This window comes from Myotis yumanensis, unplaced genomic scaffold (genome assembly GCF_028538775.1).
Source record: "Myotis yumanensis isolate MYYU_CA2020_CCGP unplaced genomic scaffold, mMyoYum1.0.hap1 SCAF_18, whole genome shotgun sequence".
Taxonomy (NCBI): domain Eukaryota; kingdom Metazoa; phylum Chordata; class Mammalia; order Chiroptera; family Vespertilionidae; genus Myotis; species Myotis yumanensis.
Genome location: NW_027223769.1, coordinates 39,529,032 through 39,552,330, shown reverse-complemented (window position 1 = coordinate 39,552,330; position 23,299 = coordinate 39,529,032). Strand labels below are relative to the sequence as shown.

The following is a 23,299-nucleotide window of genomic DNA, read 5'->3' as shown; positions in this document are numbered from 1 at the left end:
AAATTTGTGCACTCGGGGGGGAAAGGGGGTTCCTCAGCCCGGCCTGTGCCCTCTCCCAGTCTGGGACCCCTCGGGAGATAATGACCTGCTGGCTTAGGCCTGCTCCCGGGTGGCAGAGGGCAGGCCCAATCCCTAGGTGCAGCCCCTGGTCGGGCTCAGAGCAGGGCCGATTGGGGAGTTGGGGCGCCGCCCCCTGACACGCACAGAGCAGGGCCCATCAGGGGGGTTGGGGCTCCATACCCTGTCACACACAGGGCAGGGCCCAACAGGGGGTTGAGCTCCCCCCTCTCACTCACAGAGTAGGGCCAATAGGGGAGTTAGGGCACCGCCCCCTGTCACACACAGAGCAGGGCGGATCAGGGGGTTGGGGCACCGCCACTGTCACACTCAGGGCAGGGCCGATGGGGAGGTTATGGTTCTACCCTGTCACACACAGAGCAGGGCCCAAGGGGTGGGGGGGCGGGTTGGGGCGCTACACCCTGTCACACACAGAGCAGGGCTGATCAGGGGGGTTGGGCACTGTCCCCTGTCACGCTGATCCGGTGCCAGGAGGCCTCGTGGCTCCGCTGATCCCGGTGCTGGGAGGCATATTACCCTTTTACTATATAGGATAGAGGCCTGGGGGCCGGCTGGTTTGCCCTGAAGGGTGTCCTGGATCAGGGTGGGGGTCCCCACTGGGGTGCCTGGCCAGCCTGGATGAGGGGATGATGGCTGTTTGCAGCTGGTCACACACCCTTCAGGGTGGGGGTCCCCACTGGGGTGCCTGGCCAGTCTGGGTGAGGGGCTGAGGGCTGCTTTCAGGCTGGCGGTTGTTGATTGAAGCTCCCAACGGCTCCTTTTTTTTATTTTATTCTGGGCCAGCTTTAGCTCTGGCTCTAGCTCTGAGAGCAGGTATCTGGTTTGTTTTGGTTCTATAATCGAAACAATGTATAACTTCAGCTCTGAGATCCCGGCCTATATTTGTTCGAATGTTTCAAACTGCCAGCTCAGAGGCTGGCAAGTCAGGCGGGGAACGTTGGAGTCTGCAGTCCCTGGAGCAAGCAAGCCTCATGTTCGCTTCCAGCTGCCTGGCTGCCGGCCGCCATCTTGGCTGACAGTTAATTTGCATAAGGATACGCTGATTAGCCAATGGGAAGGGTAGTGGTCGTACACCAATTACCATGTTTCTCTTTTATTAGTGTAGATTTTATTTTATTGTTAGTCCTCACCTGAGGATATTTTTCCACTGATTTGTAGAGAGAGTGGAAGTGAGAGAGAGAGACAGAGACAGAGAAACATCGAGGTGAGAAAAACACATCCATTGGTTGCCTCCTGCATGCAGCCCGACCAGGGTTGGGACTGAACTTGCAACCAAGGTACATGCCCTTGACCGGAATCGAACCCGGGACCCTCAGTCCAAGGGCTGACGCGCTATCCACTGAGCCAAACCGACTAGGGCCAGCCAATTGATGTTACTCTCTCTCTATTCCACTCCCTTCCTCTCTCTAAAACCAATAAAAACATTAAGCGCATTCCACTTGACCCTTGTCCTCTTTCAGCCATGACGGTCAGTATATTTCAAAATTTCAAAGACTAACAAAGGATGCCCGTTTCCATTCTCAAAGGGAGCACAAGTTAAACATGTTAGAGGATGGCGGCACACGGCGAGCGTCGGTCGGACAATAAATACAGCCTGGCCCAGCCCCGGGGATCGGAGCGGCAGGGCTTCCCTGTGCCCAGGGAGACCCGAGGGCTGCCGGCCCCTGAGCGAGTCCCTGAATCAGAGCGCGCTCCGCATCCCACCCGCCACCTGCACGCCGCTCCCTCCCCACACGCGCCCCCCAAAGCGGGTGCCCCTGAGTAAACAGCATTTCACACCAGCGGGCTCCCACAGCAGCGAAACAGTCCTGAGGTCTTCTTCCAGCCACGTGTCACCCCCAGGGAAGGCCCGGCCAGAACCTCTCACAAAGTTCCCGGAATCCGTCTGAGCCAGAGGCCGGGTCATCTACAGCCCCCGGGCATCCCCGAGGCCTCCAGAACGGCTCGGCCCAGGGGCGGCGGAGTCCAGTCCAGGGTCAGGGGCAAGTGGGAAATTTCCTTAACCTGTTGGCAGCAGTCACCGCGTGGAAATGTTTCTTGAGGCCAGGAGAGAGAGAGAAGAGGAAGGAAGCAGAGCTTTAGACGCGTTGTTTTAAGGAGAACAATAAAAGGACGTACGCAAGTGAGGCACTGGGGTTCTTTACAACTGATCACCCAAAGGGGAAAACAAGATTCTAGCAAACGTCCAGTCGCACGGTCACATGACTTCCAGGGGCCAATTGGAGCCAGGAGGACGTGAGTTCACGTGTTATCCCCAAAACAGAGCCCACCGGGGGTCACGAAATCAAATCGGGTTGCGGACCAGAACTTTTGGAGTGAAAGCAGACGTCACAGGAAACACAGAGCACATCGGCCTGGGAAGCAGACGTGATCTCTCGTTTCGGGTGTGAGTACGTGACTGTCGCTCCTACGCGGGCTAACGTGCTTTCTTTCTGGTTTTGATTATTTTTTGTTTCGCTTTTTATGATATTTTTATTGATTTCAGAGAGGAAGGGAGAGGGAAAGAGAGAGAGAGAAACATCCATGATGAGAATCATGGACCGGCTGCCTCCTGCACGCCCCCCACTGGGGATCGAGCCCGCAACCCTGGCCTGTGCCCTGACCGGGAATTGCACCACGACCTCCTGGTTCATAGGTGGACGCTCAGCCAGTGAGCCACGCCGGCCGGGCTGTGTGTGTGTGTGTGTGTGTGTGTGTGTTTAACAAGGCTCTGAGTTGGTATCAAACTGTTGGAAATACACTTTCCTGCACAACAGAGGTTTCTAAGACTTTACGTCCCTGGTACCAAAGCTCCGCTGTAAACAAACCACCAAACTCTGTGACACGTGGAGGAATCCGGGCCCCCGCTGCCGTGGTCACCGAGCACCGTGCTCCGGCCTCAGCCTGTCGCCTCCAGTGTCCACGTAACACGGACTAAATGCTACCTCTACGCCCGTCACTGGCGTCCGTGGCATTGCTTTCCCGAAACGAACAGTTGGGACATAATAGGATTGTTGCTGTTGTTTTCGTTAAACAATCTTTCTATTTTGAATCAATCTGGACAGGGAGCCCGGCCGGCGTGGCTCAGGGGTTGAGCATCGACCTATGAACCAGGAGGTCACAGTTCGATTCCCGGTCTGGGGACTCCAACCCTAGTGTGGGGCGTGCAGGAGGCAGCGATCAATGATTCTCTCTCGTCACTGATGTTTCTATCCTCTCTCCCTTTCTCTCTGAAATCAATAAAAATATTTAAAAAAAAAAAAAAGAAAGAAAGAAAGAAAGAGATGGAGAAGAGAGGCACCTTCCACTTCCGCTGCGCCAGGTACTTCTGCAGCAGCAGCTGGGACCGGAGCCGCACCTGGGACCCGGCCGCCTTGGCGGGCAGATTGCTCAGCCACGCGTGTTTCAGGCACTGGGTGGCGCTCATCCTGCAGCTGCGGAACCAAGGCCGGCGGTTAGCGGGCGCTGTCAGGTCAGAAGGCCTTACGCACGCGCGACTCGCAATCAAGGTACCTCTTCTCCTTGACCAGCAGCTGGGACACGAAGTCCCTGGCGTCCTCCGACAGCCCCTCGAAGCTGTCCGCCTCGAAGTCCCAGCAGCAGTTCACGATGAAGTTCATGGTCTCGGCGTCGGTTTCCCCCAGGAACGGGGACAGGCCGCTGAGTCTGCGAGGAGAGAAGGGACCGTGGGGACCGTATGCGGAGGCCACGTCCCCACACGGCGACGGGACAGAGACGGTCCTGCGAGGCTCACGCAGAACCAGCCGGAGCCGAGAGGCGCCACAGAGAAACCGCCGGCTCAGGCTGGGAGGGGAGGTCAGGGCGCGGAGGAGGGCTGGCCATGGAGGCAGCAAGTGCTCAGCGCACCTGGCCCCTCCCCCTGAAGTGGGGAGAAAGCCGGGCCCACCCGATGCGCCCACTTACCGGGTGCATTTGGATTAATTGAAGCAGCTCGGCATCTCTCAGGCCCGGCCCGGCGGCTCAGGGCTGAACACTGACCAGGAACCAGGAGGTCACCGGTTGGATTCCCGGTCAGGCACATGCCCAGTGGGGGGCGTGCAGGAGGCAGCCAAACGATGATGTTTCTCTCTCCTTCTCTCTCTCTCCTCCCCTACCTCCCATTCTCTCTAAAAATCAATGGAAAAAAATATCCTCGAGTGAGGATTAATAAAAGAAAAAAACAACTAAAAAAAGAGTTGGTGAGTAATTACCCCGACCCCTGGGTGGAATAACTCTGAGGACGTGTGTACATCAAGCATGTCAAACTCTCGGCCCGCGGGCCGCATGCCTCGTTTATGTGGCCCGTGTAGGCCTTGGAGTTTGACATGCTTGGTGAACATGACAGATGCCCCCTCAGGGAGTAAAGCGTTGCCCACGGGGATGTGACCCACTCGCTGCTGCCTTCCACCTTGCCTCCCACTTCTCCCGTGTCTCCTGCTCACGCCCCCACTAGCCGACTCGCACTCCAACTTCTGCTGCCCAAGGACACCCGCGCTAGGACAGATGCCCCCCCCACACACACACTCACAGCATGTAGGTGATGACGCCCACACTCCACATGTCCGTGGGGAACGAGACGAACTCGTAGTTGACGACTTCGGGGGCCAGGAACTCGGGCGTGCCGAAGTTCACCTTCAGCTTCTCCCGCGGCTTGTACCTGGGGGGGGGGGGGGAGGGGGGGCGGGGCGGGGGGGAGTCGGCTCAGGTAGATGCGGAGGCTGGGACTCATCCCTGGGCAGGACAGGCATTGCTGGACCCCACATGCGCCCACACACGGGGTTTCCTGGGGAACCCTCACTCCCCGGGCCCCAACCGCAGGCTTTGCTGGGTCCCCAGGGAGAACCGGAAACCACAGCCCCCGCTCTAGGCCTTCACCGGGCGAGAAGGGAGAAGGTGAATATAGCAGGAGCGCAGGCTGGGTGGGGGCTGGGTGGGGGCTGGCTCCATGCTGGGTGCAAGTGTCGGGCAGGGGGTCTATGGGAAACCTGGTTCTGCCTCTCAATCTTTCTGTGATGTTAAAACTGCTCTAAAAAAATAAAGCGTCAATTAAAAAAATGTAAAAATCAAAAATTGGCTGAGTTGTGGGTAACCGTGCCCAGTGAGCCAGCAAGGGTCCCAGCGGATTCTAAGTGCCGACAGACCCCTTACCTTCTGGCCAGCCCGAAGTCAATGATCTTTATCTGGTGTCCTGTCTGGTTGACACACAGTATGTTCTCCGGCTGGAGAGAAAGGGAAGTCTGCTTAGGGCCAATCACCAGCTAAGAAGGTCGGCTGCTCCCGCACTTATTTGTCAAGAGGCCTCAGCTTCCCAAGCCTCCCAGGGAAATGAATGGCGCAGGGCAGCCCTACAGGGAGGGAAGGAAGGAAGGAAGGAAGGAAGGAAGGAAGGAAGGAAGGATGGATGATGATGGATGGGTGAATGGATGGATAGATGGGTAGATAGATGATGGATGATGGATGATGGATGGATGATGGATGGATGGATGGATGATGGATGGATGGATGGATGGATGGATGGATGATGGATGGATGGATGATGGATGGATGATGGATGGATGGATGGATGATGGATGATGGATGGATGATGGATGGATGGATGATGGATAGATGTATGGATGATGGATGATGGATGATGGATGATGGATGATGGATGGATGAATGATGGATGATAGAAGTAGGAGTGGCAGGGAGCCAGGAATGAAAGCCAGGTGAAAGCTCTCAAAGCTGAGGGAGCAGCAGAGACGTGGGAACCCAGGGCCCACCAGGCCCAGATGGAGCCTGACCTTGAGGTCCAGGTGCAGGATGTAGTGCTGATGGAGGTAGTGCACGCCCTCGCAGATCTGCTTGGTGAACAAGATCACGTCCAGTTCGGTCAGGTGGTACTTCTCATCCGTGATCCGGTCAAAGAGTTCTCCCCCGTCCACGCTGCCAGGGCAAAGGGAGAGGCAGGCACCGGACTGAGCGAGGCTCTCAGAGACCTCGCCTGCCCTCAGCACCAACCCAGGGGTGAGCCCGAGGGTGCCGCTGTCATCTGGAGTCTCTTGGGGAACTGTGCTCTGGCCCCGCCCCAGCCCAGGGTGCAGGTGTAAAAGGAAGTGGCGGCCACGGGGAGCTGGGTTTCCTCAGTGTGGACAATTGGGCTCACGCCGGATGCCATAGGCCAAGGCTGTAACCTCCTCTGCCTCCAGGGGCCCATTAGCGCCTACAAGGGAGAACCCCAAATGGGCAAATCACCCCCTTTCCAGCCGGAGGCCCAGGCCCAGCACCAGATCTGCAGGAACAGCCAGAGCCCTGGCCCGTGTGCTCAGGTGGTTGGGCACCAAAAGGTCGTAGGTTCGATTCCTGGTCAGGGCACATGCTTGGGTTGCGGGCTCCACCCCCAGAAAGGAGTGTGCCGGAGGCAGCTGATCGATGTCTCTCACGTCGATGTTTCTCTCCCTGTCTCTTCCTCCTTCTCTCTCCAAAATCAATTTTCAAAAAATATTTTTAAAAGAAAAGCCGTATACCTAGGTTTTAGTGTGAAATTTCCCAATTTCCAACTGCTACCAACCAAATAAAATCACTAAAACTTGTGCCGGCCAAACTGACCTACACCGAGGGTCAAGTCAGGCTCACGGGCCACTGCTTTGTGAGAAATGGCCTTGTCCTCCACGCTCCCGGCTGGGCGTCCCAGGTTGGGGGGCGGGGGGGCAGCATTGCCCAGCTCCAGGCCCAGTGCCGAGCCGCTGGCAGCGCCGCCACACACTCACCACTCCATGACCAGCGTGCAGCTCTGCTTGCTCTCGAAGGCGTCGTAGAGCTGGATCAGGTTCACGTGGCTCAGCTGGTTCATGATGGCGACCTCGTTCTTCACATCCTCCTTACGGAGCAGAGCGGAGGGGAGTTTCCACAATCAGGTCAGGAAGAGGGGCCGGCGGCACCTCCCAGGGCGCACACATGGGCACGCGTGCCCACCCCACACCCTGTTTCCCGCTCTAACAACAGGCCTCCTCGACTCACCACCCAAACGGGGTGCTTACAATAGGAGGGGCCTTTGTCAGCCCCGCCCATTTCACAGATAGGGAGCCTGAGGCCCAAGAAGGAAAGCTGGGAGTCCAGGTGACCCTGTCACCCAGGGTGCCAGGTGACCCGCAAACTGGGGCGTGGGAGTCATGGAAAAGAGGCAGGTCCAGCCACAGGGGCTCAGTGGTTGAGCATCAACCTAGGAACCAGGAGGTCAGGGTTTGACTCCTGGTCAAGGGCACAGGCCCGGGTTGTGGGCTCGATCCCCAGTGTGGGGTATGCAGGAGGCAGCCGGTCCATGATTCTCTCTCATCATTGATGTTTCTCTCTCTCCCCCCCTCTCCCTTCCTCTCTGAAATCAATAAAAGCATATTGGGAGGGGGGTGGGGTTAAGGAGGCAGGAAAGGGGAGGGTTTCCTGCTCAACACGGGGGTCTGGGCAGCTGGGGCCCAGGGGCCGAGAAGGGCGTGCTGAGCCCTGAGCCTGATCAGAGGCCGCTGGCCGGGCAGGCGCTCACCCGATCCTTGTTGCTCTTCACTTTGATGACCTTGGCCGCCAGCGCCAGGCCCGTGGACCGCTCCGTGCACCTGTGGACCTGGCCGAACCGGCCCCTGCAGACGACACGGGGGCTGAGCGCCCACAAGGCTCACCCCACACCGCCCGGCGGGCCCTGCTTTCTGGTCCCACCCTCCTCCACACACACCCAGGGGTACCCGTGTCATCACGCCCGCTCCACATGGGCTCCCTGAAACCTAGACCAGAACTGCTTCACCCCGCACCCCCAGGCCGTGCTGCACCCCAGGAGCACCCTCCCCCACACCACCGCCCGGCTTCACTGGAGGACTCCCTCTCACCCACACCCCCTCCCATGCGGCCCTCCTGTCACCTCCAGGCACGGTCCCCTCCCGTCCTGCACTCCAGGAGCCCTCCTCACCCCCCCCCCCGGGGACTGTCCACCCACGGCCCAGCCCAGCCCCTGAGACCCACCCGCCGGCTCTGAGGTGTCGCTGCCCCCCCTCCTGCGCCCGCCCGCCCGCCCGCCCGCCCGCCATCACCTACCCGCCCAGGACCTGGTGCTGGCACACGGCATAGCCCGCCGCGGCCGAGGCCTCCTTCAGGCTCACCACCCGGTGCTCGAACGGGGCCGGCGGGGCCGGGCTGTCATCTGTTCGGGAGACAACAGCCTGTGAGCCCCAGGCCCCCTCCTCACGCTGTGCACCAGCCCCAGAACCCAGCAGGCCGCTCCCCCAGACCCGCATGACCTCCCCTGGGCGCCGAGGGAGGCCCCCCAGGAGGCACTGGGGCACCCGCCTGGCTTACCCAGAACCAGGCCGCCAGCCTCGGCTCCGCCCAGGTCCCCGGGGGTGCAGTCCCTCCCGGGCTCCGGGTCCCCTGCTCCTGGGCCCGGGGCCCCGCTCGGTCCCAGGGCGGCTCCGGCTGCCGATCCCGGCTGGTCCTCGGCCTCTGCTCCCCCGTAGCTGCTCCGCGCCGGCAGCGGGGGCCACGCGCTGGCTCCTTCCGGGCTCTGCTCCCCCGACTCGGTCCCCGGGGCCTGGGGCCCGTTCCCGTGCGCAGGCGGGTCCCACTCCCCCCGCTGGGCAGCTGCAGGGGCCTCCGCAGGGGGCGCGGCACTGAGGCTGCCCCCTCGCCTCTCCCGCAGCTCCCCAGGCCTGTCCGTCTCCTGCACGTGGACCGAGAGCCTGGGGTGGGCGGGGAGGGAGACAGCCCTGAGGAGGGAGACAGCCCTGAGGGACCACACACTGCCGTCCCCGTGACCACCCCACCCAGGGCACAGGGTGGCTCAGAGGCGCTGCCGGGCAGCCACGCCAGGGCCGGGTCCCACCCCGTGCAGACTGGCCGGGAGCCTCCACAGGACAGCCACTACCAGCCAGCCCACCCCAGGGCCGGCTCACCCCTCTGGGACCCCTCTGAGCCCGCTCCCCCCTCCGCGCTGGCTCCAGCAGCTCCCTCACCTCGGATGCGTGTCCTCGCGGGGAGCTGCGGTGGCCCCGGCGGGCGGGCCTGAGGTCAGTGTCACGCCCTCCTCTGCGGGCAGAGCGTCAGCCCCGCTGGACGGTGGCCCTTGTCCTGCGCCTGGTGCCGCCGCCTGGCTGGTCTCGGGGGTCTCGCCGGACGCCGCCCCGGGAGCGGTGGCGTCTGCCTCTGTGGGCGGCAGCAGGTGTCCAGCGGGCGCCTGGTCTGGGCCGGGGACCCCGCCTCCCTGCTCTGGCCGGGCCTCCGGCTGGGCCTCGGGCTGGGCCTCTGGCTGGGCCTCGGGCTGGGCCAGGACGTCGGATCCCATCCCTGAAGCGCCGACCGCGGGCAGCCTCGCTGCTGTCCCCTCGGGCAGGTCAGCCTGCTGGCTCTCTACGGGGAACGGTGAGAAAGCAGCCCCGTGGGGAGTCTGTCCCACAGACAAGACAGAGACCTGCCTGCGCAGCCACGGGGCCTCCGGGGCCTGAAGGTGAGCACAGCCAGGTGTGCGGTGTGACTGTTTCATCTAGGATGTGTGTGCTGTGCATGTGTGTGTAGTGCATGTGTGTGCATGCGTGTGCAGTGCATGTGTGTGCAGTGCGTGTGTGTGCTGTGCGTGTGTGTGCTGTGCGTGTGTGTATGCGTGCATGTGCATGAACGTGTGTGCGTGGGTGTAACCACTTTCACTGTGGCCCAAAGAGACCAGACCCCCGGGGAAAGGTAAGACACAAACTTTGTAGAAACGGCCGCATGTGGTGGGAGGAAGCCAGACAAGCTTGACTCCTCTTTGTACCTGTTTTGTCCATTGGACTTTGGAACCAGGTAAATACTATGCAAAAGTATAAAAGGAAATAAATTAATAAAAGCCACCCATAGAAAGCTAAAGCAACGTGGAAAAATGAACCTGGGCATCAAGTTGGTGGCACAGGCCACGACAGAGGCACTTTCCAAGTGGCTTTACAACAGCGACTGGCTGTCCGTCTCACGGGGACACGTGGAGGACAGAAAGAACTGGGGAGCCCGGCTGGCGGGGCTCAGGGGTTGAGCGTCGACCTATGAACCAGGAGGTCAGGGTTTGATTCCTGGTCAGGGCACAGGCCCGGGTTGCAGGCTCGATCCCCAGTGGGGGGCGTGCAGGAGGCAACTGGTCCATGATTCTCTCTCATCGTTGATGTTTCTCTCTATATATTTTTTCTATTTAAAAACTAAAATAGCCAAAACCGGTTTGGCTCAGTGGATAGAGCATCGGCCTGCGGACTGAAGGGTCCCGGGTTCGATTCCGGTCAGGGGCATGTACCTGGGTTGCGGGCACATCCCCAGTGGGAGATGTGCAGGAGGCAGCTGATTGATGTTTCTCTCTCATCGATGTTTCTGGCTCTCTACCTCTCTCCCTTCCTCTCTGTAAAAAATCAATAAAATATATTTTTTTAAAAAAAACTAAAATAAACAACTGGGGGAGCCTCCTGGCAGGTGCTCGGGGACCATGGGATCCCGGTGCTGGTGAAGGTGTGAGTCTGAAGCTGCAGGTGTGGGACCAGGAGGCGGCGACGGGCGCACTCACCTTCCTGAGGCCCCCGGAGCTCGGCCTGCACGCCCCGGCTGCTCAGCGCGCGCTGCGGCTTGGCTCCCGCCTCCTCCTCTCTCTCTTTGTCCTGAAAGAACAACCACGAACACTGTCATCCTCCTCAGCGCTCGGGCCACAGACAGGCGCTGCGACCCGCCATGCCGGAGCCACGAGCAGGCGCGCCGTCCCAGCCACACCAGCGGGCGGACGCTGCTTCGCCACTTCAGACAGAAGGAGCTCAGGCATCCTCAGGGGAGAAGAGGCTCAGCTGGTGTTGCTCAGTGGTTGAGCGTCGACCTATGACCCAGGAGGTCACGGTTCAATTCCCGGTCAGGGCACATGCCTGGGTTGCAGGCTCCATCCCCAGTGTGAGGCGTGCAGGAGGCGGCCAATCCATGATTCTCTCTCATCATTGATGTTTCTCTCTCCCTCCCTCTCCCTGCCTCTCTGAAATCGATTTTAAAAACTCTAGCTGCTGTCCTCAGGGTCACCACCAGCATCATCACTGTGACCAGGGAGACTGTCCTGCCAGCGCCGCCGCTGGGGGAGCTGGAGGCCTTATCGCAGGCGCCTCCTGGCGTCCCCCCGGGAGACGGGGACTTGGACAGGCTGTCCTTTGGCAGACCTCGCTGCTCAGATTGTCCTCTCCCTCCCTGTCTGTGGTGCAGGCAGGCGCGCACGCACACACAAGCACACATACACGCACACATAGGTTTTGTCTTCAGGGCTCAGCTTTCTGGTCCCTGCCTTGTGCGGTGCAGCAGAGAAAGAGGAGGCCCAGCACTGGCCAGAGGCCTGGCATCGCTGAACAGCTCCGGCAGGACTGGGCCCCGCCCCCGCTGAGCTGGCCCTGTCTGAACCCCCGCATCCCACGTGGCCCAAGGAGGGCCCGGGCGAAGTCATGGCCCGAGTTTAAAATTTAACAGTTGGCCCCGCAGGTGTGGCTCCGTGATTGAGCATCAACCTATGAACCAGGAGGTCACGGTTCGATTCTGGTCAGGGCCCAGGCCAGGGTTGCGGGCTCCATCCCCAGTGGGGGGCGTGCAGGAGGCAGCCGGTCCATGATTCTCTCATCACTGATGTTTCTCTCTCCCTCTCCCTTCCTCTCTGAAATCATTAAAAACATATTTTAAAAATAACATGAAGAACTGCACAGACGAATACTACGCCCCTACTCTCTTCAGACACACAGATCACATCCCTGGAACGTCTCCGTCCTGCGGCAGTTTTCAGCCAACAAAGCGTTCACGGGCCGGGGCCGGGTCTCAGCGCACGCCCGTCTCCTGTCCCCGGCACCTCCGGCGTGACCAGCCCTGGCGCAGGGCACGGAGGGGCGTGGAGGCCTCCTGGCGGGGCCGCGGGGAGCTGACCGCCGGCTGGGAGAGCAGCCCCCGTCCTGCCGTAGCCACCGGATGTGTGTGACACACAAGGACAGACGGGCGGCCGGTCAGAGCCGAGCAGACGAGACGCTGAGGACTCAGGGAGGAGAAAGCTCCTGCCCTCCCCCCCGCCCCAAGAAATGCCTGCGCACCCCCACGGCTCCGACAGAATAACCAGAGGGAGGCCAGACGGGAAGGGGAGGACGGAGCGGGCCACTCAGGACAGTGCAAAGGCCCGAATCCAGAAGATGCGCAAGCGCGAACTACTGTGAGATACAGACTTCCACCTGTTCCGGTTGTTTGACGTGTTCCCGCATGAAGCGTTTTCATTTCTTCATGAATTAAAGAAAACATGCTGGCTTTATGAAGCATATAGCCAATCGCCTGATCGGGAGCTTGACTCAAACTGTAAGGAAAGAAGAGCTGAGACGGGCTGCGTGGAAGGGCGGAGGGACTGGGAAGGACAGGTGGGCAGGCACCGCAGAGTCCCGGATGTAAGCACAGCACAGGGAACAGTCAGTGAGGCTGTAGTGACCACGTGGTGGCTAGGATGCACATGGGTACCAGACACGCCAGGGGGATCAGTTCTAAGTTATACAAATGTCTACCCACTATACTTTGCACCCGAAACTAACATAAAATAACACTGAATGTAAGCTGTACTTGAAAAACAAAATAAAATTTAAAAGAAGAGCAGCCCAGCCGGTGTGGCTCAGTGGTCGAGCATCGACCTAGGAACCAGGAGGTCAGGGTTCGATTCCTGATCAGGGCACAGGCCCAACTTACGGGCTCGATCCTCAGGGTGGGGTGTGCAGGAGGCAGCGATCCATGATTCTCTCTCATCACTGATGTTTCTATCTCTCTCTCCCTCTCCCTTCCTTTCTGAAATCAATTTTAAAAATATTTTTAAAAAGAGCATAAGACAGTCAAGAAAATGTGAACGCTGATGACATGAACATTGGTGATATTGTTACTTCTTAGGTCTGATAACAAGCAACAGAATCCTTCTCTTTTGGATAAAAAAAATATTGAGATGTTTATAGAAGAAACAATCCATCAAAGTTGCTTCAAAATACTCTGGAAAGAGGCAGACGGGTGGGGACCCCTGGCCTCCAGTCATGGGGCTCACCGAGGTCATTCTCATCCCTATTTTATAAATGCTTGACATGTTTAACACTAACATGTTAAAACGCACGCACACGCACACACACACACGCACAATGTGATTCCGTTTTCGTTCACCCGACGGGCCGTGAGCTTCGTCAGCAGCGAGCGCTCCCCTGTGTCACGGCAGCCCCTACATTAGAACCGTCCTCTGAAGTCCGAGTGGCTTTGCGGGTTCCACAAAGTCACCCTGTGGCTTAACATCGCCACTTCCAGGAGGTGCGTCCGACAGACAGACTCACGCCTGGATGGACAGTCACGGCACCATTTTCCCAACAGCCAGGAAGGCGAGGCAGTGTGAGCAGCAACGGGGTGGCCGAGCGAATAACGCCATTAGACGGAGAAGCCCCCCACCCGTGGAGCCGCTGCAACCCAACGGACAAAAGCGAGGGGCTCTCTGGGGTTAACAGGAAACGGTGCCCCCCAAGATGAAGTAAAAAACTGCCAAGGCAGCACAGGTGGGTAATGACTGAGTTAGAACAGAACCACGGGGGGGTGTGCACCCCAAGGGGCTTACAGATAGCGGGCTATTTCTGGAAGGCACTGCAGGAAGCCGGCACCTCTGCTGGGGGCAGGGCTCATCCTGGGCCTGGGGGACGGGGCGGGAGGGGGCTGCTCTCCACAGCCCAGGGATGGTTTCCCCCTGTGCGCCTCTTAGATGAATTCTCACTTAGAGCTGAGGTTGGTCCCTGGCCGGGAGGCTCAGGGGCTGAGCGTAGGCCTAGGAATCAGGAGGTCACAGTTCAATTCTCGGTCAGGGCACAGGCCCGGGTTGTGGGCTCGATACCCAGTGTCGGGCGTGCAGGAGGCAGCCAATCGATGATTTTTATCAGTGTTGTTTGTTTCTCTCTCCCTCTCTCTTCCTCTCTGAAATCAATAAAACATATTTTAAAATAAAATAAAATAATGCTGAGGGTGGTGGTTATCAGTGGCGAGAGCAGGCCAGACTCCCCTGTGGGCCGGACTCACAGGGCTGGTGCCGAGAGGAGGGGGCTGGGGTGGAGGCGGCGCTGGGGGAAGTGGCCGGCAGAGGGGAGGGTCAGCTGGGACAGCCCCCGCCAGGCTGGGGGTGAGGAAGGGAGGCCGAGCTCCTGAGACCCCAGCTCATCTGTTGCCAGAGGCTGGAGGGCACCAGCAGGGATCCGAGGCGGGGCCCCAGGCCCCGGAGTGTTGCTAAGCAGCTGCCCCTCTGCTGTTCCCAAACACAGCGTTGCCTGTACACACCTCGAACGGCGCGCACGCACACACACACACACACACACACACACCAAACTTCCATTACCCAGGCTCGATTACGCAACCTTGGGAAGCGGGGCTCCCAGAGATGCCACCCTCCACCCCCAGGCTCCGGCTCCTGCCCGCCCGGCCTGTGTGCCCCTGGGTCCCTGTCAACACCTCCGGCAGGCAGCTGCACTCTCGCCCACACGGGGACAGGGCACAAGGTTGCGGACAGGAAGGGAGGGGGCTGGGTTTCTGAATGGGGCCCTGTCGGGGTAGACGGGCCGCTCCCCACCGGCCACCCACGGGGGACACAGAGGAGCAAAGAGGTCATGGCGTGGGAGGGAGCTTCAAGGTCCCGCGCTCCCTTGGGGCCTGTGTCCCCTGGAGCTGCCCACAGCTCACCGCCCCCCCGTCTGAACCCGCCTATGACCTTCATGGCTCTGCTCCCCGTTTCCTCATCAACTGGTCCCACAGGAGGCACAAGAGAGGAGAAGAGGCTCGGCCGGTGTGGCTCAGTGGTTGAGCGTCGACCTATGAACCAGGAGGTCACAGTGCTATTCCCGGTCAGGGCACAGGCCTGGTTGCAGGCTCGATCCCCACTGGGGGGCGTGCAGGAGGCAGCCGGTCCATGATTCTGATCATTGATGTTCCTCTCTCTCTCTTTCTCTGTCCCCCTTGCTCTCTGACACCAATAAGAATATATTAAAAAAAGAAGAAGAAGGAGGAGGAAAAGGAGGAAGAGGAGGAGGAGGAGGAGAAGAAGAAGAAGGGACAAAAGCCCTCGGCTCTCCTAAGAGTAGCCACCTGGCCGGCCTCCCCTTCAGCCAGGACCCGACGCGGTCACCAACCTCGGTGGGGCAGGGGGCTGGGCGCCCTCGCCTCCAGGGGGCGCTGCCTTGCAGGATGAAGTCCACCACCTTGGAATTCTGGAACACGGCCCCCACCAAGGCGAGGGCCCTGTCCACGGCCACCACCACCCGGAACAAGGACTCGAGTCGGGCGCCATGCTGGGCTGCATCCTGCCGCACGGCCCGCACCAGGTCCAGGACCTCGGGCCACCCGGCCTGTGCGTCCCCCGGAGGGGCAGGGTCACTCGGCGGGGCGGGGCCAGCCCCCGTGGGGCCCGGGGCCCGGGAGGCCTCCAGCCGATGCAGGCCCTGCTCAAGGTGGTCCAGGCCTCGGCACACGCCCTGCAGCTTCTCCGTGACGTCTTCCTGGAAGTGCAGGAGCTTGTCCACCTTCTCGTTGAGCGCGCTCAGCTTCCGGTCCAGGCTGGACAGGCAGGCCTTGCCTGCGGCCGGCAGCCCCCGGGCCCCCACGCCCTCCTTGGAGGCCCCCGACATCCCGGCGCAGGCTGGACGGGGCGAGCAGGGGGGCGCACGCAGGGCCCGGCCTTCACTGGGGCGGTGGTGTCTGCAAGGTCATGGTTCTGGTCGCTAACAGTGCCCGTGCCCAGTCCCCGCACAGCGATCCCCGGTCGGTCACGCAGCCGGGACCTGCTGGCTCTCTTTGAGCCCTCGCTTATCTCCCACTCTGCCGGGAGGGGGCCGGGAGGGAGGCGGGTCTGGCCCCGGCCCCACTCCTGGGGCCCCTCTGACATCACGGCAGCACTGAACATTCCTCCCTGAGAGGGTGCTGATGGGCAGACAGCTGAAGAATCTGCCCGTGGCAGGCGGGAGCTCCTGTGGCTGCAACCGAAGGTTAGAAGGCGGGGGTCCTTCCTCTGGACTCCGAGAGGGGCCTCAGGGATCCCGGGGCCGTGGGGTCCCGCCCGCCACACACACACACATTCACAATGAAAACAAGACCGAGAACAAAGGCGAGGCCACTCTGACGTGTGCCGGGTGAAACAGGCAAAGCTGCTGCAAATTCAACACAAAACCTGGGCCCTGGCCGGGTAGCTCAGTAGGTGAGACCGTTGTCCCGATACGCCAAGGTTGCGGGTTCGATCCCGGGTGAGGGCACACACAAGAATCAACCAATGGCCCGGCTGGTGCGGCTCAGTGGTTAAGCGTCGACCTATGAACCAGGAGGTCAGGGTTCGACTCCCAGTCGGGGCACATGCCCGGGTTGCGGTCTCCATCCCCAGTGTGGGGCGTGTAGGAGGCAGCCGATCCATGATTCTCTCTCATCATTGATGTTTCTATCTCTCTCTCCCTCTCCCTTCTTCTCTGAAATCAATTGAAAAATAATAATAAAAAATTAAAATAAAAAAAGAATCAACCAGTGAATGCATCGATAAGTGGAACAACAAATAGCTGTTTCTCTCTCCCTTCCCCTCTCTCTCTCTCAAATAAAAAAATTGATTAATTAAGACACGTCGGTGCTCCTACTTTGCAGATGTCCCCACAGTGAGTGTCAGGCTGCCTGTGGGTGAGTCCCCACACCAGGCCCTCCGTCACTCGGCACTTGCATCTAAAAATAGAAGTGAGGCCCATGGCCCGGGCTGTCCTCGCCAAGTGCTCTCTGCAGCCGTGTTCGTCCCGGACCCTCAGGGGCACATTTGCCAGTGAGGCCTGCTCCCCGGAGAGCGACTCCCCTAAACCGTCGAGGGTCAGGCCCCAGTGACCCAGAGGCCGGGTTCCCTGTGGTCTCCAGGCGTCTGGGCCTCACGCCCTTGTTTCCAGTGGAACTTGGACGGAGCGGCATTCCATGAAGCCGACGAAAGCAAATGCTCAAGTCGACATCAGGTGGGGACGCTGGGGGTGCCACCGAGTCCCCAGGCCGCTGGGGAACCGCTCACCTTCTCCGCTTCCTTCCAGGCCCTCAGAGGGAGAGAGGGAGACCGGAAGGATTGTGCCCCAGGCTCTCGGCTGCCCCAGGAGAGCCCAGCTGGGGTCCCGAGTGAGCACGGGCGGCCGATCCACTCCTGAAAACCACGGGCTGACCTCGGTTTGCCGTGGGCTGCGTCAGCCCCCACTGAACCCCAGGACTCTTCGCTGGCCTGTCTGGTGACACCAGCTTTCCCGGAGCCCCCAGGTGGAGGAAGAGGGAAACAAATACAAGGTTGAGGGGTTCCTTCCAGAGCGGCGGCCCCCACTCCCCCACCTGGGTGTGGCGAGGAGGACCCCACCCTCCCTGGGGGTCAGAGGACTGTGTCAGGAGGGACGTGCTGGCTCTGCGGGTCTGTCTGATCATTCCCAACTGAGCCAAGCAGTCAGCAACCACACCCCCACCGCCTTCATGCAGCTCTAGCAACACGGGGTAACGGCCGTCTCCTCGAAATGAGAGGGAAAGTCCCGGTCAGAGCACTGACGGCGGCATGACCGCAGGCTTCCCCTTTGACAGCAGCTGGGCGCTGGCAGGCAGGTTAGATGCAAAGCTTGAGCCCTGGCCGGTGTTGCTCAGTGGGTAGAGCGTTGGCCCTCGGACCGAAGGGTCCTGGGTCTGCGTCTCGTCATGAACCTCGGTGGCAGGTTCCCCGGCCCTGGTCGGGGTGAGTGCAGGAGGCAACCAATCGATGTGTTTCACATCGATGTTTCGCTCTGTCTCTCCCCCTGCCTTCCACTCTCTCTAAAAATCAATGGAAACATTAACAAAAATATATAAGGAGGATTAACAAAAAAATATGAAAAAATAAGAAATCAATCCAATAACATAGAAGCATGTCCCCTTCGGGTCCGGCAGACACTGTCCCGCGGTCGGAGCACAGAGTGAAGAGGAGCACAGAGTGAAAGAGGAGCTTTACAGTGCGAAGGTGGGAAACGAAGCTGCCACCCAGGCCCCCTCCCTGCAGGCACCACCCCAGGCCCCCTCCCTGCAGGCACCACCCCAGGCCCCCTCCCTGCAGGCACCACCCCAGGCCCCCTCCCTGCAGGCACCACCCCAGGCCCCTTCCCTGCAGGCACCACCCCAGGCCCCCTCCCTGCAGGCACCACCCCAGGCCCCCTTCCCTGCAGGCACCACCCCAGGCCCCCTTCCCTGCAGGCACCACCCCAGGCCCCCTTCCCTGCAGGCACCACCCCAGGCCCCCTTCCCTGCAGGCACCACCCCAGGCCCCCTCCCTGCAGGCACCACCCCAGGCCCCCTTCCCTGCAGGCACCACCCCAGGCCCCCTTCCCTGCAGGCACCACCCCAGGCCCCCTTCCCTGCAGGCACCACCCCAGGCCCCCTTCCCTGCAGGCCCCGTTAGCTGAGGCGCATGTGGAACGGAGGAAAGGACCCCAGAGGTGACCAGAGCCCCAGCCAGCCTTGCAGGGTCCCGACCAAACAACTCGGGGCAGCTCCCCCGGCCTGGTCTGCCATGACCTCCTTCGGGTGGCCAACCCCGCCTGGACCCTGCCGAGGCCCCAGCTCTGGGGACCAGCTGTCGCCATAACAATGGCTCCCCGGCTCCCACTTGAAAGCAGCCTGGCCAGAGGCTGTCTTACCGCAAATATCTGGGTGTAACCTGACGCCCGCGGGTGGCCCCTGGCGCCCGGGCCGCGCAGTGCCGGAGCCGGGCACAGAGTCCTCATCCTGCCGGGCGGCGGGGCTCTGCCAACTCCGTGTTTACTCCCCGGGAGATGCCCGGCCACCCGCCCGCGGGGAGTGGGGGAGTGTGGTGGGCTGGCCGGCAGGGACACCTCTCCAGAACTCAGGCGGCCGATAAGCCTGGCATTTCCGCTTATCTGACCTGCCCCCGGCCCCAAGGCGCCCGAGCGTCACTGGTTATCAGCTCTGCTGGCTGTCTCTCTCCCCGGGGGCCTACTTCCTGCACCACTTAGCGGAGTGTCCAGTTGGGAAACAAACGCCATGTGGTCCAGGAGGGGAAGAAGGGAGGAGGGAGGGGAAGAGGGGGAGCCTGAGGGCCGGGCTGACCTGAGTTCAGACCCCAGAGGCCTGGTGCGGGGCCCAGGGGGGGCCCCGGGGCAGAGGGAGGCCTGACCAGCAGCACAGTGGGGGGCGGGGGGAGGAAGCTTTTTCGCATGGGGGCTGCGTGCACCCAGCCTGGGAGCCTAGTCGCAGGGATTTTTTTAAAAATATATTTTTATTGATTTCAGAGAGGAAGGGAGAGGGAGAGATAGAAACATCAGTGATGAGAGAGAATCATGGACCAGCTGCCGCCTGCACGCCCCCTACCAGGGATCGAGCCCTGACTGGGAATTGAACTGTGACCTCCTGGTTCATAGGTTGACGCTCTACCACTGAGCCACGCCGGCCAGACAAGAGTTCTTGATGTCACATCTGAAGAACGTTTGGTGGGCCCTGCGGTCTGGGAGAGGTTGGGGCTGAGCTGGGTAGTGAAGAGCCAGGAGCGGGGTCTGGGTCGGGAGAGGTGCGAGAGCGAGGGGAGAAGGGGTTTGCAGCCCGGCTGCGGCTGCGCAGGACGGAACGGCCACCGGGAGCGGGAGGAGGAGCGGCATCCCAGCATCCCAGCGGGCGTCCAGGCGCCAGCACTTTGCAGACACCCAGTCACAGGGTGACAGCTCATTCAGGGTGTGGAGGGGGTGGAGACATTGGAAAACCTTTTGGCAAAGCGGGAGGACTTCCTGGAGGAAGTGGGACTTGAGCTGAGCCTGCAAGGCGGGGTGTGCTGTGGGGAAGCCACGGCAAGGGCTGTACAAGGGCACAGGGAGCCAAGCCCCCCATGGAGCCCGACAGAGATGGGCCTCGGGTCACTGCAGGCCCAGTGGTCCAGCAGGCGGGACCCACAGAGAGAGGACTGGGAACTCCAGGCAGAGACCTGTGGACCCAAAGCAGCAGGCGAAGGGGACGGAAACCCTACAGAAGGTCCTCAAGTGGGAAGTGAGAGGATGCAGCTCGAATTTGAGATGGAGGAAGTGATGCCTGGGGTGCAGGGCACTGACCTGGAGGGTCACGGAGTCCCCTCGGGAGGCTGGAGGCGTGCCCTGCCCCGGGGGGTGCACACACCTCTGCGGTGCTGGACTCAGCAGCTGCGCGGTCGGTGCACTGCAATGCACATCAGTTATGCCTCAACCAGGGTGTTGGCATGAAGAACAGGAGGGGGCAGCCCTGGCCGGTGTGGCTCAGTGGATAGAGCGTTGGCCTGTGGACTGTAAGTTTCGGGTTCGATTCCGGTCAAGGGCACATGCCCAGGTTATGGGCTCGATCCCCAGCGTGAGGCGTGCAGGAGGCAGCTGGTTCATGATTCTCTCTCATCATTGATGTTTCTCTCTCCCTCTCCCTTCCTCTCTGAAGTCAATAAAAATATATTTTAAAAAATTAACAGGAGGGGTGAACCTCACAGCAGGTACAAATGGAGGGGCAGGCCCAGGATCAGCCTCCACACAGAAGCTGAAACCAGCAAGTGTTTACCAGTCCTGGGGGTGCGCTGTTGCCAAAACACAGGGCCGCTAAGGAAGCGGAGGCATCTGAGAGAAGGCCTCTCGGAAAGTTCTTTTACAAGTGCCGGCCCTCGTCCAACCACCTCCCATGCCCGCAGCAGAAGCAGGCCCCCTACGCAACAGCTGGCCCCCAATCACAACAGCTGGCCCCCACACAACAGCTGGCCCCACACACACAACAGCTGGCCCCCCCACACAACAGCTGGCCCCCACAAACAGCTGCCCCCCACACACAACCCCTGGCCGGAGACCCTAAGGATCGGTGACATTCTTTCTAGGCTCACGGGGAAGACCTCACCCCCAGAGCAGGCCAAGAAACAAGTGCACACAATGGAATCCCATTTGTGTTTAACCCTTTCCGGTCCAACGTGGAGGCTGACTCGACAGACCAGGCGCTAGGAGCAGGCCCAACGTCGAGGCTGAGGTCGACACCACAAACCGGGTCAACATTCAATCCCGTCAATTAATTTGGACCAGACTGTTTGAATTCCAAAAATGAAATTGGACTGCAAAGGGTTAAAATATACAGATGCCAGTACGGCTGATTCTGCACGAGAGAATTGCAGGTGATCTTTATTTTCTGTTTCATTTATTTATTTATTTTTAAATGTTTTTTATTGATTTTTGAGAGAGAGAGGAAGTGAGAGAGATAGAAACATTAATGAGAAACATCATTGATTGGCTGCAACCTGCACCCCCACCTCCCCGCCACACACACACAAACACAGGATCAAGCCCGCAACCCGGGCATGTGCCCTGACCGGGAGTGGAACCGGAGGCCTCTTGGTTCCTCGGTCGATGCTCAACCGCTGAGCTACACTGGCCGGTCTTCTATGTCTCATTTGTATATTTATTTTAATTTGTAAAAATGTGCAGTCCTTGCATTATCAACCAAGTTTGTTTTTCTGTAACGGACACCATTCCCCGGGACCCACAGGAATTTTCCAGACTGTATGTACCCAAGAGGGTGTATGAACGAAGAGCAGGCGGCGGGCTCCTTCGGGACCCCGGCTGACAGCCGGCATCTGACCACCTTCTCGGGACGGCCGAGCACAACTGCTTGCTTAGCCTCAAATAAGCAGAACACAGAACTTGGGCTCCTCGGAACAGCAAACCCAGGGGGCAGGACGGCTCCTCTTTGCACTCGGTGTTAAAGTAGACGCCACCCCGTCCAACTGGAAAACAAATCTACCGACTCCACATGCAACTCGGACACTTCCCGGTGGCGTTCGCTGGGGAGTTTTTTAGAGCAAAGTCGGCAAACATTTGGGGCCGCCCCTCAACCTCAGCGCTCTCTGATGACCGAAAGCAATGGTTCTCAACCTTCCTAATGCCGCGACCCTTTAACACAGTTCCTCATGTTGTGGTGACCCCCAATTTCATTGTTACAAATTGAACATAATTAAAGCATCGTGATTCATCACAAAAACAATATGTAATTATATGTGTGTTTTCCGATGGTCTTAGGCGACCCCTGTGAAAGGGTCGTTCGACCCCCAAAGGGGTCACGACCCACAGGTTGAGAACCACTGACCTAAAGCACCCCACTGCTTCCAGCAGCTCGTTGTTAACCAGCAGAGTCGGTTTGAAACAGTTCTCAAGCCTGGCTTACACGCGCGACACCCCAAACCCGCACGGGACTGAAGACAGATCCATGCCCGGAAAAGGGTCCGCTGTCGCTGTGGTTTGGTTCTGACCAGACTCTGAAACGGTTTTCCAGCCGGTCTGCATGCCCCTCGGGCACCTGCTGACCACACACACACACACACACACACACACACTCACACGGAACGTTTAGCATGTGCACTTACATACCACCTTCTATCCATGGGTCCCAGTGGTCCGTCAGCAATCCTGTCGGAAGCCCCCAGTGCGATGTGCAAATATCACCTCCATCTTATACCGGTCCCGCTTACACCCGGGGGCGGTCAGTGGCTCGTCAGCAGTTACAGCCCAAGACAAAGCCCACGGCCGCCCTCCGCTTCCTGCCTCCCTTCTCCCTTCTCCGCGGACCTGCCTCTGCGCCTCTGGCTGGCCCGGGTTTAAAGCCTGCACGCAGCCCATTGTCTCCCTGGTGATGGAGGTGGCGCTCTATTTCCTGCCCTGCAGCTGGCCCGGGGCCTGGCGACACCGCATTTAGCCACAAGTGCATCAGCCCTGCGTGCGTGGGACAGCCTGGCTGCTTGGAAACCCTAAGTGGCATGTGTCACCCAGCCAGGCCAAGAGCCACTCCAGGCCGCGCAGCTAACGCCGCCATTACTAGCCCAGAGCAACCCACAGAGAAGCCGTGACGTCTCTGGGAGCTGGGGGGACAAATGCAAGTCAGAGGCCACCTCCTTGGTCCCCAGCTCAGCCTCGGGGAGAGCAGCCCTCAGACACCTGCTCTCCTCCTGAAACGATGCAGCTGGTATTGGGTGGACAGCCTGGACTCTGCTAATTAATATGTTTACATGTCTGTACCCAAGCATCTTGTTTTCGGGCTGTCCACTTCGTTAACTTAGATAGGATCAACTATTTTTTAATGTTTTTATTGATATCAGAGAGGAAGGGAGAGCGAGAGGGAGAGAGAGAGAGAAACATCAATGATGAGAAAGAATTATGGATCGGCTGCCTCCTGCACACCCCACATGGGGATCGAGCCCACAACCCGG

At 59.8% G+C, this 23,299-nt stretch overlaps 1 protein-coding gene across 4 annotated transcripts; it reads right to left on the bottom strand.

Annotated features, from left to right (window-relative positions):
• Positions 1-1,155: 1,155 nt before the first annotated feature.
• Positions 1,156-22,676, bottom strand: MYLK3 (myosin light chain kinase 3). 4 transcript variants are annotated; one of them, XM_070398026.1, is made up of 13 exons: positions 22,460-22,676; positions 10,595-10,685; positions 9,033-9,426; positions 8,380-8,786; positions 8,119-8,224; positions 7,577-7,670; positions 6,807-6,916; positions 5,841-5,982; positions 5,206-5,276; positions 4,586-4,714; positions 3,571-3,723; positions 3,359-3,491; positions 1,156-2,114 (listed from the first exon to the last, which is right to left on the bottom strand). In XM_070398026.1, exons 1-13 carry the CDS (start codon positions 22,475-22,477, stop codon positions 2,055-2,057), a joined length of 1,908 nt encoding a protein of 635 aa, XP_070254127.1. In that variant the 5' UTR covers positions 22,478-22,676; the 3' UTR covers positions 1,156-2,054. The 4 variants fall into 4 exon arrangements, with proteins under 4 accessions (XP_070254127.1, XP_070254126.1, XP_070254124.1 ...); XM_070398025.1 differs by lacking the exon at positions 22,460-22,676 and adding an exon at positions 18,732-18,906; XM_070398023.1 differs by lacking the exon at positions 22,460-22,676 and adding an exon at positions 15,210-15,938.
• Positions 22,677-23,299: the final 623 nt, after the last annotated feature.

Coding starts and splice junctions, on each gene's coding strand:
- MYLK3 (XM_070398023.1), bottom strand. CDS start 15,704: ATGTCGGGGGCCTCCAAGGAGGGCGTGGGGGCCCGGGGGCTGCCGGCC. Junction 9,427..10,594: donor GCTCCGGGGGCCTCAGGAAG/GTGAGTGCGCCC, acceptor CGTTCCCCGTAG/AGAGCCAGCAGGCTGACCTG. Junction 8,225..8,379: donor GGCTGGCGGCCTGGTTCTGG/GTAAGCCAGGCG, acceptor TCTCCCGAACAG/ATGACAGCCCGGCCCCGCCG.